Source organism: Oryctolagus cuniculus, chromosome 18 (genome assembly GCF_964237555.1).
Source record: "Oryctolagus cuniculus chromosome 18, mOryCun1.1, whole genome shotgun sequence".
Lineage (NCBI taxonomy): Eukaryota > Metazoa > Chordata > Mammalia > Lagomorpha > Leporidae > Oryctolagus > Oryctolagus cuniculus.
In genome coordinates, this window is record NC_091449.1 from 17,221,863 (window position 1) to 17,245,219 (window position 23,357).

Consider the following 23,357-nt stretch of genomic DNA (forward strand, 5'->3'; position numbering starts at 1 on the left):
CTACAATTTGGTTTATATAATAAACCAAAATGTTATATACTATGTAGGGGATATTTAACATCTTTCAGATTTTTTAAAGTCTTTATAATTTTTTAAAGATTTGTTTATCTTATTTGAAAGTCAGAGGTATAGAGAAAAGAAAGGAAAGACAGAGAGCTAGAGCTTCCATCTGCTGGTTCACTCTCTAAATGGCCACAATGGCCAGGGCTGGGCCAGGCCAAAGTCAAGAGCCAGGAGCTTCTTCCTGATTTCCCACATGGGTGCAGGGACCCAAAGAATTGTGTCATCTTCCACTGCTTTCCAAGGTACATGAACAGGGAGCTGGATTGGAAGCAGAGCAGCCAGGACTCGAACTGGCACCCATATCGGATGTCAGCACTGCCAGGCCACAGCTTAACCTGCTGTGCCATGGCGTCGGCCCCGCTTTATAAATTTTATTATAAATGTTAATGAGTACAGAGTAATTTTAGAAAATCTAGAAGGACAAAGAATTAATAATGTCATGGCTGGCAATGTGGCATAGTAGGCTAAGCCTCCACCTGTGGCACTGGCATCCCATATGGGCACCAGTTCAAGTCCCAGATTCTCCACTTCCAGTCCAGCTCCCTGCTGATGGCCTGGGGAAGCAGTGGAAGATGGCCCAAATGCCTGGGCCCTGCACTCACTTGGGAGACCTGGAAGAAACTCCTGGCTCCTGGCTTTGGATCGGCCCAGCTCTGGCCATTGCAGCCATTTGGGGAGTGAACTGGCGAATGGAAGACTTCTCTCTTCCTCTCTCTCTCACCTTCTGTCTGTAAATCTGCCTCTCAAGTAAAAAAATAAATAAATCTTTAAAAAATTCATAGAGTCATCAGATTTTAATAAAAGACAATGACTTTCTCCATGGCATCTGCCCTAGTGTCCTCAGCCCACCTTGGACTCCTTCTCTGGCCTCTTCTCTGATTTAATCTCAAGCTTACACTCCCAATTGGTAGTCCTGATATACACTTCTGTAACTGTATAGCTTTTGGTGTACCCTGGTTGAAGTTTTGCATCTTGTCTCCAAAGAAATTTTAAGGGCTGAAAAGTAAAAACACACCTCATGTATCTTTTCCACTTTCTACACAAAATAACATAAACAGGTACATAGAAGTGCTCCAATTTAAATTAGCCTAGGATTAAAAAAAAACAAAAAAACACTTAACTTCATCACCCCATGTCAGCAGGAAGTAGCTCTAAAGACAGATCATCAAAAAAAAAAAAAAAAAAAAAAAAAAAAAAAAAAGCCGGTGCCACGGCTCACTAGGCTAATGCTCCGCTTGTGGCACTGGCACCCCAGGTTCTAGTCCTGGTTGGGGCACCGATTCTGTCCCGGTTGCTCCTTTTCCAGTCCAGCTCTCTGCTGTGGCCCAGGAAGGCAGTGGAGGATGGCCCAAGTGCTTGGGCCCTGCACCCATGTGGGAGACCAGGAGGAAGCACCTGGCTCCTGGCTTCGGATCGGTGTAGCACCAGCCGTGGTGGCCACTGGAGGGTGAGCCAACGGAAGGAAGACCTTTCGCTCTGTCTCTCTCTTTCTCACTGTCTAACTCCGGCTGTCAAAAAAAAAAAAAAAAAGTCATTGTCCGTCTACCCCTCCTGGACTTTTGGGACTAATATAATCCCATACAACTCCTGCTTTATAAAACAAAAGGGGGGGAATGCTAGTAAAATGGCACAGTCTTATCTATGGCATGATCTACACTCTGACACCCTCCTAGGCTCTAGCTCCCTTGGCCATTGCTGGAAACCAGATGGCCACCTGGCCCAACCACCAGTGTCAAGCTCCAACCCCATCCTCATGGGATTCGCTGCTCCTACTTCCCTGCCTAGCCCCTGGCAAAGTTTTAAAAGGACCTGTTCCTGAACACGTGGCGCTCTCTCTCTCTCTCTCTTCCTCTATGTCTCCTGACCTCTGTCTCTGTTTCTCTCTTTTATGCTCTCCTTCTTCGCCCCTTCCCTCCAGTCTGTCGGGTTTCCCCCAATAAACTCTTTCCCTTAAAAAACAAAAACAAAAACAAACCAAGCCACTTATACATGTCAGAATTCACTGGTACTTGGCAGTAGCACATTCCTTTGGGGAACTGAATGGCTGAGAGTTTCTGGTATGTTAGGAAGTGGTGACATTCACAGATGTGACTGTGGACTTCACACAGGAGAACTTTACACACTGGATCCTTCTCAGAGGCACCAGTGCATCCTGAACGTATCTGCTCTCCAAGTCACGCAGTTACAGTGACTAGATCCTGAAGATTTAACTCTATTTGGAGTTTGGGGTTCAGATATTCCAGATTCCTTCGTTACAGAAATCTGAGGTGGGAAGACTCCCTTTGTTCAAACGGGCACCAGAGACAGTGGAGGATTGAAGTAGTTTATTATGCCAGCGGGCTCAGCTGGAATCATTTCCTGAGAACTGAGCGACAATCCCAAGTTTCTTATAACATTTACAGGTTCATCAGCATCATACCTTAGCTGTTACAGCATTGGTGGGTTTAAATTGTAGCCTACGTGACTTAGGACCACACTTTTAATGGTCGGTGGGCCTGGTATGTTTGTAGAAGAGATCCCAGGGGTAGATTTATTAGGACAGATTTAGGACTGGAGTTTACAGAAACAGAACCTCCGTAGACAAGATAACAGTGGGCAGTTGCTTCACTAGTTAATTGCAAGCAGCCACTTTTCAAGGTCTGTGTTAGAAGGCGGGGTCTGCTTTTCTTTCTTTGTCTCTGGTTGTGGCTGTATTTCTTCTACACCTTATTGTAGTGGATGTCAGATTTAGAGAGTACATAAAAATATCTGAGAAGATCCAGCATCCTACTGATGTGCACCCTGGAGACAGCAGTGATGGTTCTGTGCTATGTAGGCCCATGTTTGTGACATTCTGGGAGGGTGGCCCAGGATGTGATTTGCCATCTACCATCTATTGTAGGTCATCTTCAGAAGGGAGAGGAGGAGCTGTGCTCACGTCCTGAAATGCTATGCACTAAGTAGAGGGACTTTCCCTCTCTGTAACTGCTTTGTTTTCACTTTATCTCTTTGCTGACTTTACAATGCCAATGCAATTTGTGTAAAGATCTCTACTGGGTGACACATGCCTGTAAGTTTACATATGAACCTATAAAGTCTGCACATCTGGGTTAACTCCTTATATGATGTCATTTATTTGTTCCTCAGTCCATGTTTATATCTGTGGTATCTAGCTCATTCCTTCACCTTTCTGATCATCGTACCTATCTCTTCCTGAACACATAGTAAATATTTTAAGAATACACAAGTATTGTGTTTCCTCTGCTTTTTCTTCCCCTCAAGCCTCCTTCCCATTGTGGGACCAGTAGGTCCCAGGGCATTCTCAGAGGTCCCAGCTTCTGCAGCCTTCCTCACTTCTGCTCGAACCACTGTCTGGCCACTGAGCCTGATTCATTAAGTTCTGCTGCCATCTGGTAACTGTGGGTGACAAGCAGGGGTGCGGGTATCTCTCTTGACTGACACCCCAGTCTTGCCTTGAACTGCAGTGTTTCTAAATGCAGGGATTTAGATGCTGTGTCTGAGGGCAGGCCTGTGTGCCTTTTCTTCATCTTCCAGTGTTTACTGGCTCTCCTTTTTATCAACTTCTTGCACTCATTACCTGCTGATGTTGTCATGTTGCTCCACAGTTAACTATCTTGGGTTTTCTTTTTTTATTTCATTTTTATTTTAATTAATTTTTAACAGATACAATATAATTTATACATACAAGTCTAAGAACATGATATTCTCCTCCTCCCTCCCTCTTTACTTCCTTCTACCTTTCTTTTTTTTTTTAGTTTTTGAGATAACATACTTTAAACTTACTTTCTAGTAAAAAGGCTTAATATTTCACCAAATAAGAAGTTTAACATGTAAAAAACAGTTCAGTGGGCCTATGCACGATGGCTATACATTTCTTGAGTTTTTTTACCCAAGCCTCCTCTAGGGGGTGCCTGTCACCTTATATCTACACCTAAGGTCCTTCCACATGCACTTCCCTGAAGATTATCTCTACATGTTCTTTCTGCTTCCTCTACCCAATCAGCTCCCCGGCCTCCTCCATCGGATTATTTCCTCCCTCTCTCATTTGCTACTGTTGCTGTTGGTTTTCAGCCTGAAGGGTGACTGCTAGCTCTTTAGTGTTCTGTATTTTCTAAGTCACAGGTTACTTTCAGACCAAATTTTTCTCTCTAGCCACCATTTTGGCCTCATTTTAAAGTCTTGGTTCACCATTTTATTCATTAGAAATTAAATGAATTTAAGGATTCCTTGGACTTCTCAGTGATTTAAAACTTTTAATTTATTCAAACTAAAAATTCTATAGATGTGTATAGAGCTTAGAAACTTTTTTTGGGGGGGGCACCATTTTTAAGATGATGTCTGGGCCCCAAGCTAGTCTCATTCCACAGGTCTAGATCTGAAGTATTTTCACTATTGTTTCTTCCAATGTATTTCATGGTTTGCAGTTCAGTTTCTTCTTTGGCTCATCAGTGACAAAGTAATTTTTTTTAAGATTTATTTTATTTATCTGAAAGAGTTACAGAGAGAGGTAGAGTCAGAGAGAGAGGGCTTCCATCCACTGGTTCACTCCCCAGGTGGCCGCAATGGCCGGAGCTGTGCTGATCCGAAGCCAGGAGCCAGGAGCTTCTTCCAGGTCTCCCACATGGGTGCAGAGGCCCAAGCACTTGGGCCATCTTCTGCTTTCCCAGGCCATAGCAGAGAGCTGGATTGGAAGAGGAGCAGCTGGGACTAGAACCGGCGCCCATGTGGGATGCCGGCACTTTAAGCCAGGACTTTAACCCACTGTGCCACAGTGCCGGCCCCTGTTCATGTTTTTAATTTCAAAGAATGTTTTTACATTTTCCCCTTTTTATTCATTTTTATTTGATATATTGGGTTCATTTTAACTAGATATGTTCCCTAGATGGGGATGACTATGTTTTTTTTTTTTTCATTGTGTTTATAATTCAGGTAGATTTTCACATCTCAAGTCAGATAAAGTGTGGGAAATAGGACTACCTAAAGCACAGACATCACAGACGGCTCTGAGAGTCACAAGGCAAAACTCAGGTCCAAGTTGCATCTGGCCCATAGTACACAGCACTCAGCTTGTATCACCTTTGATTTACATGAATGTAGCTGTACATGCTTTCTTAGGTGTTTCGTTCCTGTTTGTTCCTTTCTGTGGATTTTAAGAGATACTGCTTGAATTAGACAGCTATGCATCACTATAATAAAATAACTGACATAGGCTACTTCTGAAGAAAGAGGTTCAAAGCATGGTGTCTGCTGAGGGTCTTCTCTTGGCTGTGTCACACCTTTGCCAATTGCAGTGCTAAGAGTGATCACATCTTGAGCCAGGAAGCAGAGAGAGCTGGATGGAGCCAGGCCAGACTCTTTTATAATAACCCTCTCCTGAGATGTCAAGGAGTTCTGTGAGAACGACTTCACGTTCCCCGTGACCTAAGGCTTTCCTGCTATGCCCTACCTTGTAAAAGTTCTACCAGCTCCAGTACCAGCATCCTGGAGACCAAGCCTCCAATTACATGAAACTTTGTGGAACACAAACCATAGCACTGTTGCTTCCCCAGGCTCTTGTTTTTCCAGAGTCCCACTACCTTCTGACCTGCTCTGTTAAATTCTTGGGTTAATTACAAACACTGTTTCAGCCTGGGTCTCTGTACATAGGAATCTGATTTACCTCAGGATCCTAAATCCTCACTCCACTCTCCCCATCTCTCTCAGAGGTTTTCCAATTCCTCCATTTCATTTGTGCCCCCTCAGAGCACAGCTGCATACATGACTTTGATTCACACTGAATTGCTGCAACACTTCTACATTTGTGGATAGTAAATCCCTGTGGAAGCTGTTGGCCTAGGCCGGAATAGGGATCTGGACTGATCCTCTTTCCTAACACACAAACCTTGTTTCTACTTCTCCAGGTGAAGGGATATTGGAAGACACTCTGGAGTGGGGTGTAAATTGTGGTGGAACGAGAAGGCCACGCCAAGATGGCCACTGGCAACAGACACTGCCTGGCAACTGGCTGTGATTGGATGGCTTCAGAAACTGCCTGGTAACAGGGTGTGATTGGTTAGGGCATAGACCGCCCCCCCCCTTTTTTTGACAGGCAGAGTGGACAGTGAGAGAGAGAGAGAGAGAGAAAAAGGTCTTCCTTTTGCCGTTGGTTCACCCTCCAATGGCCGCCGCGGCCAGCGCACCCCGTTGATCTGAAGCCAGGAGCCAGGTGCTTCTCCTGGTCTCCCATGTGGGTGCAGAGCCCAAGCACTTGGGCCATCCTCCACTGCCTTCCTGGGCCACAGCAGAGAGCTGAACTGGAAGAGGAGCAACCGGGACAGAATCCGGCACCCCGACCGGGACTAGAACCCGGTGTGCCAGCGCCGCAGGCGGAGGATTAGCCTAGTGAGCCTTGGCGCCTGCCATAGACCACCCCTTGACCGGATTGGCTGCCTTAGCTATATAAGCTGCTGTAGCAACTGAAAGAAATGAGTCTGCAGGCCTGCTTTCACCTGGCTCCCAGGGTCTGAGTGGTGACTCTGAGCCTCTTGCCCCCACCACACTCCTCCTCTCAGAACAGATCAACCTCAACATCTGGTGTGCCAATGTGACTGAGAGAGAGCATGTCAGACTCGGCAAGGTCCCCCCCTGGATTTCAGCAAGTAGGCCCCTCAGTGTTTTGTGTGCTGTTCGGTTCTGTGAGGGTGAGCACAGAACCCCCTCCTACGCCCCTTTCCTTGTCCTTGTCCTTGGTCTAAGTGACCCCAGGTTAGGCACACACAGCCCAGACGCGTAACACCGCTTCTTGGCTCCTCCTTTTACTTTCAGTTTGCCCAGCAAATTCAAATAAGAGACTGATCGTCCCAGAATTCAGAACTAAGTCATCTTCCTTCACTAGAGAGAGGTGATGCTCCGGAGACACAATATGGGCATACGGCCTTGACCTAATGAATCAAGGAAGTCCCCCACTAAAAACAGGACATACATACGATCTGATACACCACTGTTTGTCTAACATAGAGAACCTCCTGCATAATGCCATCAGCCGCTGAGGTGCTAGGAATTTGTGTAGTTATGGCAGAAGTGCTGTGGGTGTCTTTCCTTTGGCTACAGTTGGCGTGGCGTGCTGTTCTTAAGCCCTCAAACATGGGAAAGATACCCCCCTCTCAGAATCCCATGCAGATTATCAAACATAATGAATCTGTGAGTGCTAAGAGCCTGACACTCCAGGTCCCTGCCTCACAGACGTCAGTTGATGACTTAGGAAGAGAGAGCTCTGACAGTGAAAATGACATGAGAGCAGACAACGCAGCAATGCCTAGTCAGCCACCCTCCAGATACCCGTGGGATGAATTTAGATGATTTTGAGGTAATAACCCATGCAAGGTCATCCCATCCGCACCCAGTGAGGATCCCCACATTTGTGGCAGTCCTCGGGCACCCCAGGCTCTCAGGGCAGCCACTAGACCCCATCCCACCCATATGTTTGCCATTAATGTAGGAGCGGATGCAGAACTCAGGCCCTGGATTCCAACGCCTGTAAAAAGGCTTCTGCTAACCAAGGGTAAAGGATATGCTTGTGTCTTTCCAGAGAATGCGAGACAGCCCATTTAGGTACCAGCCAGAAATATCAAGCTTGCAACTGACAGCCAACCAGAACCAGCTGAACAAGAGAGTCCACCTTATTAGTGGATGCACCTGCTCTATCATCCTACCCTGAGGAACTGCCCATAGCCACATCCACTACTGCTTTATACCCCACTAGCTCTGGTCAGCCACAGACCACAGCCTGCGTGTGGTCATTCCATTCCTGATTACCAGTGTTCCTCATTCCTACCCCGATCTGAGCAAGCACTCCTGTATTCTCTCGATTTGAGCACTGGTTAGTCAATGACAGGTAAGATCCCCTGGGGGACAACCTAAGACAGGCACAGCGGTATACGGAGATCACATGGAAACAGGGTCAACAATGGTATGGCCAAGAATCATGCCTCCTGTTGCTCAGAAATAAACAAAAAGGGGAAAATGTGGTGGAATGACAAGGCCATGTCAAGATGGCTGCTGGCAACAGAAACTGCCTGGCAACAGGCTGTGATTGGATGGTTTCGGAAACCACATGACAGTGGAGCCTGCCTGGCAATAGGCTGTGATTGGATGGTTTTGGGAACCACATGACAACGGAGCCTGCCTGGCAACAGGCTGTGATTGGTTAGGGCATAGACCGCCCCTTGACCGGATTGGCTGCCTTGGCTATATAAGCTGCTGTAGCAACTGAAATAAACGAGTCTGCAGGCTGCTTGCCTCAGGCCTGCTTTCACCTGGCTCCCAGGGTCTGTGTGGTGACTCTGCGCCTCTTGCCCCCACCACACTCCTCCTCTCAGAATGAATCAACCACAACAGTAAATGTTTAAGAATAATCAGGGCCAGTGCTGTGGTGCAGTAGGTTAAACCTCCACCTGCAGTGCCAGCATCCCATATGGGCAAAGGTTCTAGTCCTGGCTGCTCCTCTTCCAATCTAGCTCTCTGCTGTGACCTGGGAAAGCAGTAGAAGATGGCTCAAGTCCTTGGGCCCCTGCACTGGCAAGGGACACCAGAGGAGGCTCCTGGCTCCTGGCTTCGGCTCAGCCTAGCTCCGACCATGGGAGACTGGGAAGGAGCACTGGCTCCTGGTTTCAGATCGGGGCAGCTCCAGCCGTTGCGGCCATTTGGGGAGTGAACCAACGGATGAAGGACCTTTCTCTCTGTCTCTCCCTCTCACTGTCTGTAACTCTACCTCTCAAATAAAATAATTTTTTAAAACAGAATAATCTTTGAGTATTAGCATCATTACAGGTCTTGGAAGTACCTTGGGGGGTGGTTACCAGAAAATTGTGGGTTTTCAGGAAATCAGGGAAGGAAAAGATAAGAGAATTACAATTCAGCAATTCAGGGAAAGCTCTTAAGGGACTCTGACTAATGAATGCCTACAAGTATTCACCTCCTGGCAAGGCTACAGACCAGTGGGTGCCAATGAGATTCATGTTAGAGATAAGTTCTATTCATAGCTTTCATCAGAGTCAGAGCTTTGGGAGCAAAAGTTAAGGGGCACTGGGGGCCAACAGTGTGGAGGCACAATGTTAGGAGTCCCATATGGGCACCGGTTCAAGTCCTGGTTGCTGCACTTCTGATCCAGCTCTCTACTGTGGCCTGGGAAAGGCAGTGGAGGATGGCCCAAGTCCTTGGGCCTCTGCACCCACATGGGACACCAGAGGAGGCTCCTGGCTCCTGGCTTTGGCTCAGCCTAGCTCCGACCATTACAGCCATTTGGGGAGTAAACCAGCGGATGGAAGACTTCTCTCTCTCTCTCTCTCTCTCTCTCTGCTTCTGCTTCTCTGTAACTCTGCCTTTCAAAAAAACAAATATATATATATATATATATATATATAAACTTCAAGGGCACCAAATAAACTCAATAATCAGGATAAGTAATATTTTATGTAGTGTTTTTAAAAATAAATTTACAATAAGAGCCCATATTTAACAAAGCTGTCAGAATGAGGCCTTTTCAACATCCCTCCTTAACCCTAACATAATCACAGGAAGGGACATTTCCTCCAAGCAAAATCTGTCCTCCGGCCTCCAATAAAAACCTCGAGGACTTGTGGGTCAAGCCTCGGGTTCTCACCGCCCCATCACCAGGGGAGCTTTTTCTGCTGACCCCAGTTCCTGGCTCTTCGCCCATTAGAATCCTGGGGAAAAATGACCAGAGTCTCCCTCACTTCCATTCCAAAAGTTTGGCCTAGGCCATTCTCGCTCTCCTGAAAACAACGTTGGAGTCTGTCAATCCTGGAGTGCTCGCCTACTCTTGAATCAAGACATAGGACCACTGTCACCCTCAGACCTGGAGTCTGGACAGAGCATTGCCGCCCCCCCCCCCCCCCCCAGCAGCGTCCACAAGCACCTGGCTCAAGGCACCATGCTCCCGACTCTGGTTCTATTAGCGAAAGTGCTCGCGGGGGTGGAGACTTGGGCGGATGAACTTGGCTCACCTGAGAAACGAAGAGACATGAGAGAGCCGCTGAAGAGCAGTGCACACTGGCCACTGCAGAAACACATCTGTAGAGAGCCAAGACCGCATTTTTCAGAATCCTTACGCATTCCCGCGACCCTCTCGCGGTGAGCAGATCTCAGTGGCCCTTGGGGACCTCGAGGTCTGGGAATCTTAATGGAATCCTAACTTGGTTGTATGAGCAGTGCGGGTTTCGGAGGAATCCTGCGTGAGCGAAGCCAACCCGCAGTCCTCCGCCTTCCTCCAGAACTACACTCCCCAGAGGCCTCTGCGGTCACTTCCGTCCTCCCTTACTGCCGCCCGTCTGGGAGCCTCGCTGACATACACGAGCACTTCCGGTCGGTGGGTCCAGCCGGGTAGGCTTGTGGGCAATAGGGTAGACTTCTTTAATCGGGGTTTTCGCACGCTTCTACACTTCATTACCCGAGCCTCGCCCCAGGACCCGCAGCGTGCACCCCACGTTCCGCGAGTGCCCAGAAGTCAGCACGTCCCTCTGCTTGACCCCGTTTTACTCACGGGGGCCTGGGATGGAGAAGCAGAGCTGCCTCTGAATTCGGTCACTCTAATATATGCACTACCAGGCTATTTTCCTTTATTTGAGCCCGTAAGACTCAAGACAAACCCCACTTCATTGCTGGGGAACAGGGTTTCACTGCTTGGCCAGAGGTTGGGGCTTACTGAGTCAACCTAGGCCCCTTTCCCAGAGTTCTGGATGGGAACTGGGCTGCACTGGTGATTTCTGTAACATCCCTGATCCCTAATTGTGAGGGTCTGGTGCAGACTCCGCTTCAGTTCGTGGGGAAGGAATTTCCATCTAGAGGCACTCTCTCATTTCTCTTCATATCCTCAGATCTGTCTTCTGAGACTTCGTCCCTCTCCAGGGAGAGCACCAAGGAGACCAGGAAAATGGTCTCCTGAGAGCTCCTGAGAGCCAAAAAAGAGATGAGAATTACCCGGCATTCCATCTTGACTGTCAACAGGATGGATCAGTTACCTTTTCTTGCCCTGGAGGCTGCCATGTTGGTAGTGGGCAAAGTTCATTTTTAGTTCTGGAAGAGTGGTTTGTGTTACATATACTCCTCCCTCAATATTCCTTTCTGCTCCATCTGTCCCTCAGTCATTCAAGAAGTGGTTAACTGAACAATACACAGAGAAGTTTAAATTAAAAAGATAACTGGGACATCATGCATAATTGTACAGTAATGTGGATGTAGGGCAACAACACTCACTCCTCTGTGTTACACTTGTGACCTGAAATGGTTGGGGAGGACTCTGGGGAGAAGTGGAGCTGTCAGAGCTGCCCCTCAAGGATTTGTTAAGTTGGAGAATTGAGCAAGAGATAGGAGTGGTAGGAGATCAGAAAGCATGGTTAGTGTCTCAGACCGGGCCACTGGGCACAGTGCCCTTGCCACAGATTGGGATGATTATAGTGGCCAATGAACCTTTTATTTTTTTAATTAATCTTACTTATTTGAAAGTTACAGAGAGGCAGAGAGAGAGGTCTTCCATCCACTGGTTCACTCCCCAGATGGCCGCAGTGTCGATATGGAGCCAGGAGCCAGGAGCTTCTTCTGGGTCTCCCATAGGGATGCAGGGGCCCAAGCACTTGGGCCATCTTCTACTGCTTTCCCAGGCCACAGCAGAGAGCTGGATAGGAGGTGGATCAGCCAGGACTTGAACCAGCACCCATGTGGCATGCCGGCACTGCAAGCAGTGGCTTTACCTGCTATGCCACAGCACTGGCCCTGGTCAATGAACTTATTTAAGGTTGATTTTTAAATAGGTACATGTGAAGATACAGACAGGTATCTATACATGGAACAAGGAGGCAAGGAGTGACTTGAATTTTGTGTTTGAGATTAATTTTAGCACCTGGCAATTGGGAGATTTCACCAAAAATTCAGACTATTTGCTTCTCTGAAAATAAGTGTGCCCAATGGCAACATGGTCCTCTGGTGTCAGATAATTTGAGCTGAACAGTATCTTTATCATTTAAATGAGGTCTGTAGGGTCTATTTGCTGAAGTTTTCTGGAATCTTCATACTGGGGTTGAAACCATTGGCCAGCCACCATTTTCATGCTGCTTTTGTTTTTATTAGTTATTTGTCTCCTCATTGATTTGCATTTTCCACCTCTGGGTCTGAGTGGGCACAGATCAGATAGAATCATGAATGCCAGACTGATGTATATAGAATTTTTTTTGAGTAATTTGAGTTTGGAAGAATGTTGAGAAGAGATTTGAATATGAAAATAGATGATCTATGGTATATAGGCATATAGGGACTTTAGGGAAAGCTTTCAAATCCCTGTGTATGGTGACTATAATGATCTTGCTTTAAATAAATTCAGTTAACTTTTATTGAGTCCTGACATAGTTGCCAGGCTGTTTTTCTGTCATTTCTGATATGAGATAATTTAGTTATTTCAGACTTGTTTTTCTTTATAGAAAAAAAAAAGATAATTTATTTGAAAGAGTGATTGGGAGAGAGATTTCTTTATTTTTCATCTTACTGGTTCACTCCCCAAATGCCCACAAATGCCAAGTCTGGGCCAGGACAAAACCAGGAACCAGGAACTCCATTTAAGTCTCCCACAGAGGCGGCAGGGACCCAAGCACTTGGGCCACCATCTGCTGCCTTCCCAGGCACATTAACAGGAAAGCAGAATTGGAAGAGGAGTTGCTGTGATTAGATCCAGTACTCCAGGATGGGATGCTGGCTTCTCAAGCAGTGGCTTAATCCACTGGACCACAAGGCGGTCCCTTCAGACTTCTTTGTCCTTCACAACAAATAAGAATAGAATTTAGATAGGAAAAGAAGTTAGGACTTATTCTTAATCCTAGACCCCTATGCTGATGATTTGTATGTTCCTGGATTTGACTGAAAAACTGAGAGTTCTATGTCTCTTACTTGTGAAATATTTCATTAATATGAAAATGTAAATACCAGCCGGCGCCGCGGCTCACTTGGCTAATCCTCCACCTGCGGCGCCGGCACACCGGGTTCTAGTCCCGGTCGGGGCGCCGGATTCTGTCCTGGTTGCTCCTCTTCCAGGCTAGCTCTCTGCTGTGGCCCGGGAAGGCAGTGGAGGATGGCCCAAGTGCTTGGGCCCTGCACCTGCATGGGAGACCAGGAGAAGCACCTGGCTCCTGGCTTCGGATTGGCCGCAGTGCGCCAGCCATAGCGGCCATTTAAAATGTAAATACCAAGAATGCACGAGAAATCCAATTCAGGAATTTGCCAACATGATAGTGAATCGTGTGTATATGTACTTGTTTACTACTCTTAGTGTTAGTAGGGAACCCTTCTGATTTGCTGGGAAACACCAGAAGTTTGTGCAAGTTGAATATTCCTATGCCACTTCTGCTGTTAGTTTACTAGGCATCATTTTAATGTTTTCATAGGCCTTAAAAGTTTGAGTGCTTCAGCCAAACTCTTGATTTGATCTTCATTCTGAGACCATTGGCATTTTGAGACTCTGTTTCGCTGCAGATATAAAAATGGTTTTATTCTCTAACCGAGTAAGTGCTGACTTGTATGTATTTCCTTTAAATTATACTTGTAAACTGCCTAGTTGCTTCTTTAGTTTGTTTATATCTTATCCTATGTATACATATATTTATATTCTTACCTTTCATAGTACAGCTTTCTAGGGTGCAGAGATTCATTTGAAATTTGCTAGTGAAATATGTAAATAATTTTCAGTCATTTAAAAATATTAGGTTGATAATGTTTGCAGGTCTTGTTTCTAGGTAGCAGGGCAATAGCAGTGAACTGTGTAGGTGGAATTTACAGGCTACTTGAAGACAGGAAAATAAAAATAATACATGCATTATCTTAGAATACAGTAGGGGCTAGCTGATGCCGTGGCTCACTAGGCTAATCCTCTACCTTGCAGCGCCGGCACACCAGGTTCTAGTCCCGGTCGGGGCGCTGGATTCTGTCCCGGTTGCCCCTCTTCCAGGCCAGCCCTCTGCTGTGGCCAGGGAATGCAGTGGAGGATGGCTCAAGTGCTTGGGTCCTGCACCCCATGGGAGACCAGGAGAAGCACCTGGCTCCTGCCATCGGATTAGCCGTGGCGGCCATTGGAGGGTGAACCAACGGCAAAGGAAGACCTTTCTCTCTGTCTCTCTCTCTCTCACTGTCCACTCTGCCTGTCAAAAAAAAAAAAATACAGTAGGGGCTGGCATTGTGGCACAGTGGGTTAAGTTGCTACTGCTCCCACTTCCAATCCAGCTCCCTGCTAATGCACCTGGGAAAGCAGCGGAAGATGATTCAAGTACTTAGGCTCCAGCCACCCACATGGGAGACTCAGATGAAGCTCCTGGCTTCACAGTTGGCAGCCATTTGGAGATTGAGCCAGGGAATGGAAAATCATTTTCTCTTGTGCTCTCTCTCTCTCTCTGCCTTTCAAATAAGTAAACAAATAATTTTTTTAAAAAAGGGGTACAGTAAAGGAGGAGAGGGATAACACCCAAGTGAGGGATGGAATTTTATATAGAATGGCTAGAGAAGTCCTCCCTGGATCCTTAATTGTGTTCAGTATTCAGTTGTCTGAGTCCTTTACAATTAACAGCTCATCTAATCCTCACCATAACCCCCGAGATGAACACTAATTTTCACTTCACAGAAGAAGAAACTGAAGGTTTGAGCTTTTAACTAACTAGTTAACTTGGTCACAGTAGTTGAGTACAGAGATGGATTCCAAATTCAGACATTGTGGTTTGAGTCCATGGTCTTCACCACCATTCACTTCCCTTTGGACCTGAGAAGGGTGCATTTTGGAGTGAGGTTGAAGGAGACTCCTGCTATATGAGGTAGTCCTGCTATATAGAATATTGGTGGGTTAAGCACTACCACCACTACCATGACCACCCCAGATTCTCTGCTGCTTCAAGTAGAACAGAATTGCTTAGACCAAGCAGTCTCTGAAATTCTTCAGACTCTGCAAGATGATAATTTACTGTATCATTGTAAGTGGCTTCTCCTTTTTTTTTAAAATTATTTAAAAAAATTATTTCAAAGGCAGAATGGGCCGTGGGAGAGTGAAAGAAAGCCCTCCAATTCATTGGTTCACTCCCCAAATGCTTGCAACAGCCAGGGATGGGTTAGGACAAAGCCAGGAGCCAGGAACTCAATCTGAGTCTCCTGCCTGGGTAGCAGGTACCCAAGTAATTGAGCTATCACCTGGTGCCTCCCAGGGAAGGAAGCTGGAATTGGGAGTAGAACCGTAATCAAACCTAGGCACTTGGATATAGGATGCAGACTCCCAAGCAGCCTCTTAACTGCTATATCAAATGCCTACCCCCGTCAGGTTTTAAAGCTCCCCAGAGGTAGAAGCTTTTGTTTTGTTTTGTTTTATCCTCCATAGCATCTAGCCTAGGCTATTGGCACTAGTCTGCACAAATGATGCTGACTGGTAAGAGCAGAAGAATGGTGTTTGAATCCTTAGCATCAGCATTGCAATCCTACATAAAGTCTAGAAATCTTCTCTGCCTCCCTCAGGGAATCCTCTTGGCCTTCCATTCTTACCTGTGGGTAAGGCAGACTCCTGGATGATCAGGGCTCTGTTTTGTGTTATAGGTGTTCATGGCATTCAAGGATGTGGCTCTGGACTTTACTGAGCAAGAGAGAAGGATGTTGAGCCCTGCTCAGAGGACGCTGAATAGGGAAGTAATGCTGGAGACCTATAGTCACCTGGTCTCTTTGGGTAAGAATGGCTTCCCTTAAGCAATTAAAATTTGTCCATCAGAGTATGCCTATTTTCCACTTCTTCAAAAAATTATAACTTTTTTCTTTGTAAATAGAGTTCATGTAAATAAAGTTTTATTAGAACACAGCTACACCCATTTGTTTATAAATTTTTCTGTCTGCTTTCCTGTCATGATAGAGTTGAGAACTTGAGTCAGAGAATGTATGGCCCACAAGTTTACAATAGTTTATTATCTGGCCCTTTAAGAAAAATTTCCAGATGTTTGCTTTAGAAGATTGTATACTATTCCTTTTTTAGTCTGTTTATATTGTGAATTATATTAAATGATTTTTGAAAGTTGAACCAGTCGTGCATTCCTGATTAAGCCTTCTTTAGTCATATAGTGTATCATTTTTATATGTTGTTGGATTTGATTTGCTAAGGATTTTTTTTAATCAGTGACCATGAAGGATTTTGGCTGGTAGTTTTCTTAAAATGTCTCGTCTTGGAGCCAGCGTTGTAGCACAGCGGGTTTAAAGCTCCAGCCTGCAGCATCAGCTTCCTATATGGGTGCCGGTTTGAGTCACGGCTGTGCCTCTTCCAATCCAGCTCTCTGGTATAACCTGGGAAAGCAATGGAGGATGGCCCAAGTTCTTGGGCCCCTGCACCCGCATGGGAGACCCAGAGGAGGCTCCTGGCTCCTGGCTTTGGATCAGCTCAGCTCTGGCCGTTGCAGTCATTTGGGGAGTGAACCAATGGAATGGAAGGCCTCTCTCTCTTTCTCTGGCTCTACTTCTCTCTGTAACTGTTTTTCAATTAAATAAAATAAATCTTTAAAAAAGAGTCTTGTCTGAGATCAGAGTAATAGTGACCTCATAAAATGAGTTTGGAAGTATCCTGTTTTTTAAACAAAAATGTCTATTTCTATATTTAGATGCTATATCTTTTCTCTCATTGACATCATATTTTCCTTTAGTTCTTTGAACATAATTTCCTTTAATTATCTGAAAATATTTATAACAGCTATTTTGAAATCTTTGCTACATTCAAGAACTGGGCCCACTCCATTGCATACCTTTTATTTCTGTTTTGTTATACTTTGCTGTTTCTCATCTGAACTCAAACTGCGAGCCGTGTCTTCCTGGAAGCATGTAGCAGCTGGTATTCCTGCAGTTCTCACCCCGGAAGGAGCTTCTTTTATTTATCCTGGCCTCATGGGGAGGTTCTCCCATGTGCCTGCACAACTCTCCTGTCATCTGAGGAGATGAGCAGAGATCATATTCAGATTTTAGAGCCATTTCCAGTGGTTTTCTTGATTTTAGTGATTCACTAATTCCCAGCTATTCTTCTGGCCTTTGGTTTTCTGATATTTCAAGCTCTTAAGCCTTCACCTCTACCTCCTTTCCCCTAGTGGTAGAACACATCAGTTGAAAATGCAGCAAATTCATAGATCCTATCCCATGCAGCTCTTTCAGGAATAGGTTTATCTCTTATCTCTGCCTAGTTTTCTTTTGCCATGCCTCTGTCACCCTCTAGTAGTATAGGCTACTAGTTGGCCAGTGATTTGAGCAGTTTATTTTAAGGTTTTCTATCTTATTCCTTCTGTGGTTTTCTTGCTCTTAGGAATTCTCAAATCTGCAGCTGCAGTTCCAACTCTGAATACTGATTTCTAGAATCTTGAGCCAGTAAGGCTATGGTATTTCATCATTGGTGTAACTGTGGATTTTGCAGGTGCTCTCAAACAAGAAAGTATTAACTTTTCCTGTTGCAATGTTTTTTAAAATGATTTTTAATTAAAAAAAATTTTTTTTTTAATTTGAAAGGTAGAGTTGTAGACAGAAAGTTTTTCCATCCATTGGTTCACTCCCCAAATGACCACAAGGCCAGCTGGAGCTGGGCTGACCCGAAGCCAGGAGCCAGGATCTTCTTCCAGGACTCCCATGTGGGCACAGGGGCCCAAGCAGTTGGGCCACCTTCTACTGCCTTTCCAGACCACAGCAGAGAGCTGGACCGGAAGAGGAGCAGCCAGGATATGAACCAGTGCCCATGTGGGATGCTGACACTCCAGGCAGAGACCTGGCCTTCTTTTTTTTTTTTTTTTTTACAGGCAGAGTGGACAGTGAGAGAGAGAGACAGAGAGAAAGGTCTTCCTTTGCCGTTGGTTCACCCTCCAATGGCCGCCGCGGTAGGCGCGCTGCGGCCGGCGCACCACACTGATCCGATGGCAGGAGCCAGGAGCCAGGTGCTTTTCCTGGTCTCCCATGGGGTGCAGGGCCCAAGCACCTGGGCCATCCTCCACTGCACTCCCTGGCCACAGCAGAGGGCTGGCCTGGAAGAGGGGCAACCGGGACAGAATCCGGCGCCCTGACCGGGACTAGAACCCGGTGTGCCGGCGCCGCAAGGCGGAGGATTAGCCTAGTGAGCCGCGGCGCCGGCCAAGAGACCTGGCCTTCTATGCCACTGTGCCAGCCCCTATTTTTTGTTTTTGAAATACACGATGACAGAGAGATGGATCTTCCATCCACTGATTCACTCCCCAAATGCCTGCAATGGCTGAGGCTGAGGCAGGCTGAAGCCAGGAACCTGGAATTCAATATAGATCAACCCCATAGGTGGCAGGGACCCAAGTACCTGAGCTTTCTCCACTCTACCTTGTGTGTACATTAGCAGGAAGCTGGACTCTGCAATAGAGCCAGGATTCAAACTCAGGCATTCAGATGTGGATAGGAGTGTCTTACATGGCATCTTAACTGCTAGGTGTCGCTCCCCCTCTTCATGGAGGAACGACACTAAACCCTGCCTAGGCTTCATATCCGAGTCATGGCACCATTATGTCGCTCCCCCTCTTCATGGAGGAACGACACTAAACCCTGCCTAGGCTTCATATCCGAGTCATGGCACCATTATGTCGCTCCCCCTCTTCGTGGAGGAACGACACTAAACCCTGCCTAGGCTTCACATCCGAGTCACGGCACCATTATGTCGCTCCCCCTCTTCGTGGAGGAACGACACTAAACCCTGCCTAGGCTTCACATCCGAGTCACGGCACCATTATGTCGCTCCCCCTCTTCATGGAGGAACGACACTAAACCCTGCCTAGGCTTCATATCCGAGTCACGGCACCATTATGTCGCTCCCCCTCTTCATGGAGGAACGACACAGGACCCTGCGCTGTTCTTTCGTCTGCTCGGCCCTCCCCGGGTTTGCTGCTGGTTCTTCCCGGGTTGGCTACTGTCCCTTCCACCTCCGTGGAAGGGCGGTTCCCCCTGCCACATTCCCCACTTCCGCAGGGGAGCGGCACACCGCCGGCCGGCTCTCTCGGGGGCTGCACAGGTGTTCCCCTTAGATGTTCCCTCTTAGATGTTCCTGGTGCATGCCGTCTCTCTCCTCCTTTATAGTCCTCCTCCACCAATCCCAACTCGGCTGCCCACACGCCGAGTACGCTGCTCTCCTCCAATCAGGAGCAAGTCCTACAGTTTATTGGCTGAACTGGAGGCAGCTGTGTAGAAGCTGTTTTCTCCTCTCCCAGCGCCATATTGTGGGAGAGCAGATGCATAGAATAAGTCTTAATTCCAGTAACTTAGTCTAGTCCGGGTTGCTCCCCACACTAGGCCAAATCCTGACTCAGCCATTATTTAAGGAGATATGTTTTCTGCTCTTTTCTCCTTCCTCAGTTTCCATCCTACTTAGGCTCACTGCTTGATGGTACCTCACAAGTTTCTGGGGCTCTGTTTTTCTTTATTCTCCCCCTCCCCCATCTCTCTGGTTCTTCAGTTTAGTTAATTGCTTATTGATCTATCTTAAGTTCACTGGTTTTGTTCACTCAAATATGCTGCTGTATCTGTCTGATAATTTTATAATTTCAATTATTTTACTTTTGAATTCTAGAATTTCCTTTTGTTTCTTTATAGTGGTTTCTTTATTTGTTTAATCATTGTTTTCTTTAGTTTTCTGAACATATTAATAATATCAGCTTTGAAGTATTTTTTTTCTTAAATCTTGGCCCACTCTAATGTTTTCTGTTGACTTTTTTTTCTGAGTATGGATCACTCTTTCGTGTTTTCTCAAAATTGAATGTTTTAAACGTTTATTTATTTGAGAGGCAGAGGGAGAATGAGAGTGAGAATGCTATAGTCCACTGGTGCACTTCTAGTGCCACAATGCCCAGGGCTGGGCCAGACTGAAGCCAGAAACCAGCAAAATGAAGTTTCCCATATGAGTGACAGAAAACCAACTACCTGAGCCATCACCTGCTGCCTCCCGAGAGTGCACATTAGCAGGAAGCTAGAACTGGTAGCAGAGCCGGGATTCAAATCCAGGCACCAACTAGTGTCCTATCCACCAGATAAAACATCCGTCCTATAATTGGGCATTTTAGACATGATATTTTAGCTCTTCTGGTACATTACGTATTTCCTGCCTGAAGATTTTTGTTGTTTCTGCTTTTTATTTGCTTAGTAACTTTTCTAGATTAATTCTCTGGAATGTCTCTTCTGTGAAGATGATACTTTGGTTTGATCTTTAAATTTTATTCTTGTTTTTATTTTTAATCCTGGCTTTCTAGCTTTCAACCTTGTGGCTACAGAGCTTGGTGGTCAGCAAGAATCGATCATAGCCTGTATTCAAAGACCTTGAATGAGGAAGACTCCTATGTATAGTGAGAGTTAAGTGTGTGGGTTGGGGAGTACATTCAAAAATCAGACAGTTTTCAATTCTTTCACAGTATTTTACTTCCCCTGAGCCCTTACTTCCCCTCGGCCTGGTTGTAGCCTCCTTGTCAGGGATGTGTAGATAGCTTCGGCTACCACTAGTCTTTCCTTTTTTGCCCACAGCCTTCCAGTCAGCCAGGGTTGTGTGGAGACCTTATCAAGCCATTCTGGAGCTGGCTCACTTCCAGGGTTTCCCTGCTAAATTTCTGAATAGTCTACCAGGTTTTTTTTTTTTTTTTTTTTTTTTTTTTTTTGTCAACCAAGACTGCAACCTAAGACAGCAGTTTCTAGCCTTCTCTGTACACTTAGTTCTGAGATCATTTTTTTTTTTTTGACAGCTTCACTGGGTGCTGGTTTCTTGCTTCCACTCCAAATCAAGTGAATCTCTCCAGTAGCAGCAACACTGATCATTTTACAGCCTGCCCCGCTACAACCACCACAGTAACTGTGTAAGAAGGAGAGGGGAGAAAAGGGAAGAGTAACTCCAGTAATCTGGGGCTCCTACTGTTTTTATCTGAAGTTCAGTGTTTTCCATGAATAAATACTTCTCTATTTGTATTCTTTTGATTGATTTCTGAAATCCATGAGCATTTATGGACTGTCAGATAATATGAAAGTAAGTCCTTGATAGGAGTTTTTTATACTGTAGTAGGAATGGGATCAATAAACTTTTTTCTTTAGATTTTTTTTTTGGTAAGACAGAGTGAGGGAGAGGGTTTGAGGTGGGGGGGCAGAGAGAGAGAGAGAAAGAGAGAGAGAGAGAGAGAGATCTCCATCACTGATTCACTCACCCAAATGGCTGCAATGACCAGGGCTGGGCCAGGTTGAAGCCAGGAGCCTAGTACTCCATCCAGATTTCCCACATGAGTGCCAGGAACCCAATTCTTGGGCCATCTTCTGCTGTTTTCCTAGATGTATTAGCAGGTAGCTGGATCAGAAGTAGAATAGCCAGGACTCCAACTGGTGCTCATATGGAATGCCAACATCTCAGGAGGCAGCTTAATGCACTATGCCAGACCCAAACATTTTCTATAAATGGCAAATACTTGAAGCTACATGCATTCTCTGTCACCTTGTCTATTGCTCTATCCTTTTTCTTGTTTTCATTCTTTCTTTATTCCTTTTTATTTCAACTCCTTAAAAAGGCAAACACCATTTTTAGCTGGTGGGTTATGCAAAGAGGTCACAAGCTGTATTTGGCCTGGCAGAATGAGTTTGCCAGCTCTGACAATTGAAAATGTAATTCATAAAGTGAAATTAAAAAATAGGGAAATTCATGTGTGGGTGAGAGAGAGCTTGTAAATGACAGTTATGAATGACCAGTAAGCAAGGAAAATTGGCACTGGCAGAGCCACCTGTGACTCCTCTGAAAATGTGCTTTCTTCAACGGGATCAAAGCCAGAAATTCAACCTTGTCCCTCCTGCCTTCAGATATTCTCCAGTAGGCAAGCCCTCAGCCAACATATGTGGTTCAGCCATCTCCCTCAGCTGTTTTCATGTTTGTGTACAGAAAATCATCCCCATCCAGGGAAATACTATGCAGATGATCAGAAACAACAGCAGGAAAAACTCTTTGATCAATCCTACTTGAACAACACAGCGGAAATTCAAGAGAAAGAAGATTCTAAGCCCCTGTTTGGAAGAGTAAGCAAAAGTGGCACTTCACAAAGATTCTCTAGCCCACCCAACAAACAGCCAGTGAGGTCCAAGGAAGACATCACAGGGATGGATATAAGGCCCAAGCCAGAACAGAAAGCAGACTTTGAGAAAACAAAGTATTGCATGGTTTAGAAGTCTCAAGATTTGGAGCAATCAAATATGAAGACTTTGGGCCAGGCTTTACCAAGGAGTCAAACCTACTTAACCTCCAGAAAACACAAACAGGGAAAATACCTCACTTGTACCCCAAGTGGGGACAAAGCTTTAGCAGTATGTCAGTTCTCATCAAAAACCGGACATGGTCTGGGGAAAAGCCTTATGTGTGCCGCAAATGTGAGCGAGGCTTTTCCTGGAAGTCAAACCTCATCACACAGCAGAGGACACACTCAGGGGAGAAACCTTATGTGTGCAAGGATTGTGGACGAGACTTTACTTGAAGTCAAACCTCTTTACACACCAGAGGGCGCACACCGGTGAGAAGCCTTATGTTTGCAAGGAATGTGAGCGTGGCTTTCGCCAGCATTCACACCTCATCAGACGTAAGAGGACACATTCAGGAGAGAAGCCTTATGTTTGTAGGGAGTGTGAGTAAGGCTTCAGCTGGAAGTCTCACCTCATCAGACACTTAAGGACACACACAGGAGAGAAGCTGTATGTATGCACAGAATGTGGGCACGACTTTAGCTGGAAATCAAACCTCAAGACACACCAGAGGACACACTCAGGAGTTAAACCTTATGTGTGCCTAGAATGTGGGCAGTGCTTTAGCCTGAAGTCACACCTTAACAAACACCAAAGGTCACACACAGGGGAGAAGCCATTTGTGTGCACAGAATGTGAGTGGGGTTTTACTCTCATCACACATCAGAGAACACACTCAGGGGAGAAACTGTTTATGTGCAGGGAGTGTGGGCGAGGCTTTAGCAGGCAGTCACGCCTCTATTAGACACCACAGAACACATTCAGGAGAGAAGCCTTATATCTGCAGGAAGTATGGATGGGGCTTCAGTAGAAGTCAAACCTCAACAGACATCAGAGAACACACTCGGGATAAAAACTTTATGTGTATAAGGAATGGAATGAAGCCTTTGACCAGAAGTCACACTTTCTCAGTCATCAGATTATACATACAGGGCTATACCTTTAGCAAGTTATCCATTGCTAGACACCAAAATGGAGGCATCTTATGTGTGATGGTAGTATGTGTGACT

The 23,357-nt window shown here is 45.9% G+C and overlaps 1 protein-coding gene and 1 long non-coding RNA gene across 2 annotated transcripts in view; one reads left to right on the forward strand and one right to left on the reverse strand.

Moving 5' to 3' along the window:
* LOC127491347 (uncharacterized) overlaps window positions 1-10,962 on the reverse strand; it is a 23,587-nt gene extending 12,625 nt beyond the window's left edge. Inside the window, exon 1 of the long non-coding RNA XR_007919993.2 lies at window positions 10,068-10,962. This is a non-coding gene — a long non-coding RNA (uncharacterized lncRNA). The remainder of the gene's footprint in view (window positions 1-10,067) is intronic.
* A 4,530-nt stretch (window positions 10,963-15,492) lies between these two features.
* On the forward strand, window positions 15,493-23,327 carry LOC100345749 (zinc finger protein 875). The gene is given in 7 exon segments (XM_017342397.3): window positions 15,493-15,796; window positions 15,894-15,900; window positions 21,837-22,252; window positions 22,255-22,578; window positions 22,581-23,086; window positions 23,088-23,154; window positions 23,157-23,327. Coding segments are annotated over 7 exon segments (1,485 nt in total). The 5' UTR covers window positions 15,493-15,675; the 3' UTR covers window positions 23,201-23,327.
* Window positions 23,328-23,357: the final 30 nt, after the last annotated feature.